The sequence below is a fragment of the Malaclemys terrapin genome, chromosome 2 (assembly GCF_027887155.1).
Source record: "Malaclemys terrapin pileata isolate rMalTer1 chromosome 2, rMalTer1.hap1, whole genome shotgun sequence".
In the NCBI taxonomy this organism is placed as follows: Eukaryota; Metazoa; Chordata; order Testudines; family Emydidae; genus Malaclemys; species Malaclemys terrapin.
In genome coordinates, this window is record NC_071506.1 from 104,244,958 (window position 1) to 104,255,379 (window position 10,422).

At 44.1% G+C, this 10,422-nt stretch overlaps 1 protein-coding gene and 1 long non-coding RNA gene across 2 annotated transcripts in view; both read right to left on the minus strand.

Moving 5' to 3' along the window:
- Positions 1 to 6,563, minus strand: part of SCGN (secretagogin, EF-hand calcium binding protein) — a 47,633-nt gene extending 41,070 nt beyond the window's left edge. The window contains exons 1-2 of the mRNA XM_054017439.1: positions 5,290 to 6,563; positions 4,309 to 4,379 (exon numbers count right to left, since the gene is read on the minus strand). Coding sequence (XP_053873414.1) covers positions 4,309 to 4,379; positions 5,290 to 5,914 — 696 coding nt within the window. The 5' untranslated portion in view covers positions 5,915 to 6,563. The remainder of the gene's footprint in view (positions 1 to 4,308; positions 4,380 to 5,289) is intronic.
- A 57-nt stretch (positions 6,564 to 6,620) lies between these two features.
- LOC128831201 (uncharacterized) lies at positions 6,621 to 10,422 on the minus strand. Its single transcript, XR_008443776.1, has 3 exons — positions 10,298 to 10,422; positions 8,752 to 8,846; positions 6,621 to 7,617 (listed from the first exon to the last, which is right to left on the minus strand). It is a non-coding gene; the product is annotated as an uncharacterized LOC128831201 (long non-coding RNA).

Genomic DNA, 10,422 nt, shown 5'->3' on the forward strand with positions numbered 1-10,422 from the left:
CAAAACACCCCCAAAAGTTCAAAGATATTTAGATTCAAGACTTTGGTTTGGACCCATCTTCACTAGTGACACATTCTGAATCCTCTTTCTTGCCCAGTGCTCGTAATCCACAAATCTGATTCTCAAGTGGCTCATAGACTCTGTCTTTAATTGTTTCCCCAGCTGCTTTGATGTGCTTGCATTTAATGTCAGACAAAGATGTAGCAGAGAAGCTGGGAAAAATAACAGAGCTACAGATTACAGTGGTCATTAGGGGAAAATAATAGCTTAGAGAGCGGAGGTTGAAAAAATATAATTATGAAACTGTTCACTATTCAAGCAGAGACAACTTCGAGAGCTGATAATGTTATTTATCACTTGTATAGCACTTTGGAAATAGTAACTAATTAATCCTTGTAATGCGTCTGCAAGGTATGTCATTAAGTGTTATTGTCTCTCTGTAGCAGAGGGTAGAAGAGGCATAGAGGTTAAGTGCCCATAAAAGGAATCAGTGTCAAAACTAGGATTAAAATGCAGAGATCCTAGCTCCCATCCCTGTGCTGATATCAGTAGGCAGTGTGTTTCTTTAGGGTAATGAAAAATAGTTCCAGGGGGCCCCTTGACTTTTTATACTGTGGGAAGTGGTTCTTCACACATCAGTAGGAAGCATGTACGGAATAGGTGATGTGTACAGGAAGAAAAATGGTGGGTAAACATAATGTTATATGATAATTATACAAAAATAAGTCATTCATATATAGTGCTACGCTGCTCATGATGCTTAAGAGACAAATAAGAAAAAGTCCTTTCCCTGAGGAGCTTCCAATCAAAGCACAAAATTCTACTCTCAGACTTACTCAGCCACAGTATTTCTCAGTAGCCTCAATGGGAGATCCACCCATGCAGGGAAAGCAGAATGCTGAGACTGACTACTGCCCTATGGATTTGAGATAATTTTGCCATTAGTTAAACAATGAGAATTGAAAATAGACCATAGATTGCAAGGCCAGAAGGGACCATTGTGATCATACACAGGAGGTCAGATTATAACACAGACCATAGAACTTCTCCAAAATGATTCCTGGAGCATATCTTCTAGATCAGTGGTTTTCAAACTTTTTTTCTGGTGACCCAGTTGAAGAAAATTGTTGATGCCTGTGACCCAATGGAGCTGGAGATGAGGGGTTTGGGCTGTGGGAGGGGCTTGGGGCTGGAGCAAAGGGTTGGGGTATGGAGATGAGGGTTGCGAGGTGGGGCCAGGAATGATGGGGTCAGGGTGTGGGAGGGAGCTCTGGGCTGGGGCAGGGGATTGGGGTGCGGGAGGGGCTCCGGGCTCGGGTGCAAGCTCTGGGGTGGGGCCAGAGATGAGGGGTTTGGGGGGGCTCAAAGTTGGGATAGGGGATTGGGGCGTGGGGTTGAGGCACGGGCTTATCTCGGGTGGCTCCCAGTCAGCAGCAAGGCAAGGGTGCAAAGGCAGGCTTCCTGCCTGTCCTGGCACCGCAGACCGCGCTGCACCTCGGAAGAGCCCAGCAGCAGGTCCGGCTTCTAGGCGGAGGCATGCAAGTGGCTCCACATGTGTCTCACACACAGGGATACCACCCCCCCTCAGCGCCTATTGGCCAGTTACCAGCCAATGGGAGTGCGGAGCCAGTGTGCAGAGCCCCATGGCCCCCCGCCTAGGAGCTGGACCTGCTGCTGGCCGCTTTCAGGGCTCAGCGTGGTGTCAGAACAGGTTGGAACTAGCCTGCCTTAGCTGGGCAGCACCGCCGATGGGACTTCTAATGGCCCATTCGGTGGTGCTGACCAGAGCCACCGTGACTCAGCGCCTTACGACCTGCAGTTTGAAAACCACTGTTTTAGATAAACGTCCAATGTTGGTTTAAAAATTGTCAAGGACGGAGAATCCACTGTGACCTTAAGTAAATTGTTCCAAACTACTCTCACTATTAAAAATTTACACCTAATTTCCAGTCTGAATTTGTCTAGCTTCAACTTCCAGCTACTGGATTGTGTTATACTTTTCTCTGCTAGATCGACAAGCCTGTTATTAAATATTTGCTCTCCATGTAGATTCTTATAGATTGTAATCAAGTCACCCCTTACACTTCTCTTTGTTATGCTAAATAGATTGAGCTCCTTGAGTCTATCAGTATAAGGCATGTTTTCTAATCCTTTAGTCATTCTTGTGGCTCTTCTCTGAAGTTTCTCCAATTTATCAACATCCTTCTTGAATTGTGGATACCAGGGGAAGGGATGCAAGGCAACGCATGATCATATTGTTTAAGGACCATATACTGGCTCCCTCGCTGTTAAGTAGCACCTTACCGCTCCCACTGATTTCACTGAGAATCCTTTGCAAAGCAAGATACTACTCTCCATATGAGTAAGTGTGGCAGAATCTGTTCCTTAAATTTAATTCAGAGGGGTTTCATTTATGTGAAACTTTTTCTTATAATAGCAACAGTAGATATAGAAAATGAGAGATGCGGAAAGGAAAAGAAGACTGATTTAAATTAAATCATTTGAACATGTAACTTTTGGCAATAATGAGAGTTGTCATTATATACCCTGTTTAACAAAGGGAAAAAATATGTTCCATTATGAACCCTGTACACACTGGGTTCTGTGCACTACTGTTTTGGTATGTAATGCCCTATTTCACATAGACCTCTGTGTGTGATCACGGGAACATAGGACTTGCTGTACTGCAGCAGTCTCGTGGCCCATCTAGTCCAGTACTACAGTGGCCAGCACCAGACACTTCAGAAGTCAGTGCAAGAAACCCCACAGCAGGCAAACATCAGATAATCTGCACTATGAAATTCTTCTCCTAACACCTCATAATTAAAGGTTGGCTTAAACCCCAAAGCTTGAAGTCTCATATCCCTTCCAATACTTTCTTTAGATTTATAACAACGCTAGATAGTCTTATCTATATAAATGTTGATCCCTCTTTGAATATTGCTAGGTTCTTGGTCTTGATAACATCCTATGGCAATGAGTTCTAGTCACAATCTGCATTGTGTGAAATAACACTTTTATCAGTTTTGAATACGCCACCTTTCAGTTTAATTCAGTGCCCTTTTATCTTGTGTTATGAAGCAGGGAGAATGGAAGCTTCCAATTTTATCTCCTTTTTAAAATTAATAATCACAGTCTTTTCAACCTCTCTTCATATGAATTTTTCTATATCCATAATCATTCTCATTCCTCATCTCTGAATCCTCTCTGTCTTTATGCAATTTATATCTAAATTCTAAATAGACTTTTCTATACATGCCAGCAATATTTCATAATAAAACTATTATTTTTGCAAATGAAACAACAGTTCCTTTTTGTTTAGAATAATTACAAATTGGAGTATGTAAGACCCCCATTCTTAATTTTGCACGTTGTAGTCAGAAATTTGTTCAGATTTAACTAGCCTGTTTTTCCTGTCTTATTATCTGTTTTTATTTAATGGAGTTGCTTCACATCACATTTATTTGCTTTGTGTCCATTTCTTCTATTTAAAGAGATGCTGACTTTTTTTTCTTGTATTTGACCCTGTAGTGAAAACATACTTTTTTTAATGTAATCTTTGTACAAATTCTAGGACAGATTTATTCAGTGGCAGTAGTTCTCTCTGGGATATAGTGACATTCAAAGGCAAAGTATGAACTGAAGATAAGGGGGAAAGGGAGATTTTAGCATAAAACTTTTTGTACATTTTGATTTGTGGACAGCATAAGATGAGAAGCACTGATAAATAGTATGAAATAGAGCTAAAAAAAGAAAACCCAACCCAAACCAAACAAAGATACACAAGTCTTGATCTTATGAGCAATATGTTTGACTCATATGTTTATCCTTTAACCACTTTTAAGAATGAAGGCATAACTCTTCATAAGCACTGGTTAAAATTAATGCAGGAAGAGTTCTATGGTAATCTTATTTCCAAAGTCAATGATCATATTAACAAATCAGCACTGTTTTGAATCAAGCATAAATACTTGCTACTTTCCCCTCCAAGACTAAATTCTGTATTAAAGAATTTCAGTTCCATTTTTATTCATCTAAATGGATTTTCCTCCAAGCTTTCAAAGAGGAGATTTGGTTTGTGCCAAAATTATAACCTTGGAGTGAGTAACAGATGTTGGACTGAAAATAAACAGTTCTAATACTGGTAGAGTTATTGCACTTGTTTCTCCTAGCACCTGTTGTTGCTAGGAGAAAATAAAACCCTTTATCTTTGGTCTCACTAAGGAAACTATCAGTCACAGAGCAAAGAGTACAAAACCTTTTTAAACATAATTGTCTTCACATGCATGGAATTTGGTAAGTACTTACAGATGTGCCCAGTTTCTTCAGTAGATGATGAAAAAAATTATCAAGCTCCTTCCCCTCTATGTAACCATTGTCTAAATACAATGAAAACATACATGATTGAACAGACATAATTATTGCTCTAACTCTAAGCACAACTTATGTACTATAGAACCATTTTTATGTTTATAGACACTGTGCCAAGTTGGAGCAATGTTCTCTTTATTCCTAAATAAGTCTATTCATCCTTCCTATCTTATGGCACATCACTTAAAGTTGGAAGTTGTTATATTTAATTCAAATTCTTAGCATTTTCATATTTTAATTTTTCTTTATTATATTGTAAAGATCTTGGCCAAAAGGAAAAAAGAAGCAGTAGCAGTAACAGAGTGGACAAATATTTTGTGCTCTGAGTGCATTCTCTGCAAGGGATATTTATTGTTAAAAAAAAAATTCCCTTATGTAGATAAGGTCAACCCTGTGAAATTCAGGATTTCCTGGAAGGACTGATTCAGCTACTTAGTGTTGGTGGATGCTCAGCAAGTACTTGATTTCAAATAAAAAAAACCCCATCGTTGGTGCGCAAAGAGAACATTTGTCCTGATTTTTGCTGCACGGTGTTAACGCTATCAGCCTGCTTCCGGGGCGCAGGCAACATCTGCCACAGCTGGCAAACACAGAAGTACGTGGTAAGTCTCAGACATATATGAAGCCCCAGCCACATGTTACATAGACTCAGGCACCACACTCACGTGCATCACACAGGCACAGGGCATGCACACCTAGGGCCGCACTCAGGGGCACCACGCCCCAGCTACATCACAGGGGGAGTCCCGCATACACAGCCACCAGGTGCCGAAAGATACCCCACGCCCAGCCACAGGGACCCGTCCTCCCAGTCCCGGGACCCCTTGCCTCGCCCGACACTCAGCGCCCCCGAGCCAGCGGCGCCCGGCTCGCTCCCTTCCCGCGCCAAGTTTCCCCGCGCGAGCAAACCTCCCGCACCGTCGGCGTCGAAGCGCTGCCAGATGTCCAGGAAGCCGGCGGCGTCCAGCTGCTCCAAGGGGCTGCTGTCCATGGTGCTGCTGGGGGAGAGAACTCGCCCAACTCCCGGCGGCGGCTGGAGCGCTTTGCCCGCCTGCGGTCCCTGCAGCGCGCCGGCCGCTCTGCCTGCCGCCCCCCGCCTGACTAGGGGCGGGAGGTTTTCCAAAGAGGAGCCCGCAGGGAGACACGCCCTGCGCTCGCGCGCATGGGCCCAGGTGAGAGGAAGGGCAGGGGCCGAGCCACCTGGGGGAGAGGGAGAACTCCACTGCAAAACAGCTGTCCGCAGCTGACCCCCCCCCCAGTTAAAAATCAACCCCCCATTCCCTGGGGTCTGAGAGCTGCAGGGATGCAAAGAGAGGACACCGCTAACTACATGGGGGGCTCTTAGAAACTGCCTCCCTATTGACCCCTGCTCTGCGCCATACAGGGTGGAAGGGCAACTTAGAGAATGCTGGCTGGGGATATTTATTTTAGCATCTCTCACAGAGGCTCTTCCCAAGCCCACCAAAGTCACCTGACGGTCCTGTTTAGGGGGATGTGTGTGGTCTGACTGACATCTGCATATCAGCCTGCAGTAATGACACATATCTAGCCCTTGGAGCTGTCTGTACAGTGCTGTTGAAGTCTTGGTGTATTTTTGTGCAGTGCCAATGCTTATTTTCTCAGTCCTCTTGCCTACAGTTTTGCAAGATTGATTTTGGTTTGCACATTTTTGTATTTTATTCAAACAAGGGTAGACCTAGAAATTCAAGTACACCTAGAAGCAGGGAGAGGATTGACTTAAAACAAGAATCCTTCATGTTGGCATTGCACAGGCATCCATTTACTCTGAAAAAGACATGTACATGGGATTTTTTTGGGGGAGGGGGGGTTGTCCTTAAATTATATTTTGCATGGAAAATGTGAGTTTTAATTAAAAGAAAAATGTCCTACAAGACTCCAAAAAGTTCCCTAGAAACCAAAATGATAAAAAGAATTCCAGGGTATTTACTAGGATTCTCCAACTCTTCAGTGAAATTAAAGTCACACCCGTGCTGAAGTGAGAGGGAGAATTGCACTGCCAAATATCAAAAATGGGTGCCTAATGTTTGACTGTTAGGGCCTGAGCAAGAGACCATTGAAATCAATTGAAAGACTTCCACTAACTTCAATGGGCTTTGGACCAGGCCCTTAAAGAACTCATTTGTAAGTCGCAAGATTTTCAAAAGTTCTGATACCCAGAAACTCCCGTTGTCTTAATTTATAAATATATATGAAAATATATATGATTTCATTGGGAGCACTGCTGGAAATCCTGCCAGTCACTTAGCCAGATACCTAGATACAGATTGAGGAGGCTAACTTTAGGCCCCTGCTTTTGAAAATCTTTGCTTGCATTTCTTCAGTAGACGTTGCCGTTCACACAGAGAACACTATACCTGCAAATTACTTGCTTTTAGTGATATCACACCTATGAATTAAAAGCTTTTAATCTGTGGCCAATCTGTTAGATAAATATAACATACAGATCCATAATGGACCTATTCTAAGCTACCAGAGCCCACTAACCTTTTAGGTAATTGAATAAAACCACTTGGTTGGTTTAAGTAGGGGAAGGAAAAAACAGCTGCCATAGAGTTGAGACATTTAATTAACAGCATGAGAGCTGTTTATTATAACTATATCACAGCCAGCTGACTGGTCTCCCCACTCTATTCTAGACAAAAGGTTTCTGAGATGTTCAATGGAATGCCTAGGCTGTAAGCAGCCTCAGCCAAAGACCCCCACCATGAAGTGGGAGCCCCCGCAACAGGAGCATTAGGCAAAAAGACAGATAAATCAGGTAGTCTGGGGGTATCCGCACAGGTACTCTCATCATCAGGACTGGACACTCCACCATTCTTTATCTGATCACTCCTTTGGGGAAGGCTGCCTCTGCTTCTCCCTTACACATCATGGACGTTGAATGGGGTTCAGCTCTCTGGAACCCCAGATCTCTAACCATCTCTGCATAGGCCCCATGCCTCTGCACTGCTGTAGGAGCTCATGACTCTTTCCTGCCCCTGATGGACCCACAGTTCCACCAGCCATTGCTCCTGAAATGGCTTCCTGGAGCCAGCGTTCACTTACCCTCTAAATTCCCTCAGGGTGATGTAGCAGAGTGGCAGTTCCCGGGGTATGCTCCATCACGCTGCAGGGCTGAAACTCTGTAAGATATCTGATAAGGGGCTTCTGCAGGGTAAGGGGAATGATGCAGTTCGGGAGGCATTCCTCCTGTCCATGCACACCCAGCCAGGATCCCTGTTCTATCTACTCACAGAGAAGGAGCATATGGGCCTTAAACAAATATCACTAAAAGTTATTTGCTAGTTATTTATTAACTGGCTTTTAAAAGTATGGCTCTTCCATAAATGTTTGCTCAGAGGCCATTATTGGTGACCTAGGAGACTAAACTTGGCCTTTATAAACCCATTTTAGTTGATTTAAGACAATATTACCATATTTTGTAATCCTTATGGAAAGTGTCTATAGAATTTAATAGGGACAAAGGCAAGAAGGTTCTATAGAAAGTTAATAAGGTTTAAAATTACTCTAAAACCAACAGAATTTAATACGGACAAGAGATCCTTTCTATAGGGTTTCTTAACCAATCTGTAGAATTCTATAGCATATTTATAATTCTCTAGTACATTTTATAGGACAGTGCAAAGAATTTACAGAAACTTAATAGTTTTCTATAGGATTTCTCTGTAAGGGTATTTCCTAACTTCCTCTTCTGGTCCTGTAGGCAGCAGCTTGGCTCCCTAGCTGTGACATTACAGGAGCAAGAGCAGACAAGGAATGGTAAAATTTGCTTCCTGTTACTACTGCTGTCCTTTCAGAACCTCCCAGAGCCCCAACAAATCAGGTCCAGGCTTAGGAGGGGAGGGAGGCAAGAGGGACCCACTTGATTCGTTAACCATATAGTCAACTATGTTTTCTAACTCCATGGTCATTTGAACCTTGGCACAGTCTGTACAGTTTGAGGATGGATGGTACTCACTCTTCAGCAACATCCAGCTACCCACCCTAGAGTATTATCAGTGATCTGCCTGTGGAGGAGAAAGAACATGGACTCCCCCACCCCTTCCACATTGGGACAGACAATATTAGTATAGGAAAAACAAAGTAGTAGAGGGTAAGCTCCCTTTCCCAGTCCCCTCAGCTCAGTTTGGCTCAAAGATTCAGGACTACAATTTATTCCCTCCATCTCTTAAGTCTCCTCTATGTTGTCAGGATGCTATGTTAAATGTAGGAATAGGACTCAATTAAAAGAACATATTTCCTTGTTGTTTTCAATGTTATCCAACAGCTTTATCAGTTTCCACACCCCAGTTATCTGATCATAACATCAATTCATCACAGCTCTTCCTTGCCCCTCTCCTCCAACTTCTGAAAAATTACCTTTCTTTAGCTATGCTCGAGGGCCCCATCCAGGATGCCACCTGGCTGGAGACCATGAGAGTAATGAGCTGGGATCTGCAAGAATAAGTCCTCTGCTGAGGGTAAGAAATGAGAGGGAGAGGTTATGACTTTTCTCCAGATTTCATAGCCCTCCTGAGACCTAGTTCAGGAGCTGCATGGTCAGTGATACCTGTGCGCCTTGCCTTCCATTCCTGCTTGACCATCTGTTCTGCTTCCCACCCCCATAAAGTCTAACTCCCCCACCCCGGGGCTGGTCCCCTCCTGCCACCTCAGAACCATGCTTCCTTTAGCTCCTGTTGACTGGCCCAGCCCACTGCCTGAGCAGTCTGCCTGCCCCATTCCCATTGTCAAAACTTCAATCCACACACCTGTCCATTGGTCTCACTTTTGTCTGAGATTTCAGCCTCTCTACTCAATCTGGCCAGCCATACTTGCAGCCACCCCATCCCCTTGCACTTGCAGCCACTGGAGAAGGATGTGCGGTGGGTTGGCCATCATGGACAGAGGAGGAAGAGGGGTAGAGGTTGGCCAGGTTCATTGTACCTCAAAGAAAAGAATGGGAACGTGCCACCACACAGTGGTGGAGAGAGATGCCGTTATTCCATCCTGTCCCACCTGGAGGGAGAAGAAGCTGCAGCTGGGCACAGCTTCTAGTAAGTATGATGAAGATTTGCTGCTTCAGACCCCGTCTTTCCTCCCACTCCCCAGGCACCCTGGTGTTTAATCATTAAGAAAGAGGGGGTGGGTGGTAATTTGGCATATGCACACACACCATCCCCAGGGCCAGTGCTGGCTCTGTGTATAGGTGGCTAATATGGTGCGTCCTTTCTTTTCCATCTCTCACTTCACAGGACCTTCCTGATCTCATCTCTGGCTGTAGCACCGGCTCTTTTACTCCATGCACTCTAGCTTCAGCTGCCATCACAACAGCATGCATGAAGTTGCTCTCCTGGGAGAGGAGCGCACCCTTGCATTTGTTACACCTCCCACATCTGCTGACTCAGCTGGTTAGTCTGTACAACCTCCCCCTAAAATATTGTCCATAAAAACTGAAAAACATGATGAAGGGCTCTAGGAATATCTGAGGCTGCACCTCAAAGAAGAGAAATTCAAGAGAAACTAACTAAAATTGAATGGACCCATAATCGTTAAAAGCATAAACAAATCCTAATATACTGTGCAGTGCCATCAGGAGATAATTTTGTTGGCCTCGTATTTGCCCTCACATATAATGATGACACCATGCACACTGGTAAAGTAGTTAAAACTTTCCTGAACAACAAAGAGGAGGCGGCAACCCTTAAAATCAAGGCTTGCTCTGTGAAATGAGCTTGGCAGTTTTAGGGCCTGATCCAAAGCCCTCTGGAGTTTTTTCAGTAACTGTCAATGAGCTTCGCTTCAATCCCTTGGTTCAATTCCCAGTGTGAAAGCTTCCACATCATAAACCACACCACCACCACCACCACTGGCCCTACATGGCAGCCTCATCTCAAAGAGTATGAATGAGTACTCAATATGAACTAACCTCTCTCTCGTGGAGATAGCCCCTCTGGATCAGAGTTCAGGCCCATTGGCAGGGCAGTATGAGGATGCTGGTACTGCCACTCACTCTGCTGTACCTGTTCAGTGGTAAATACGGGATACCAGTCT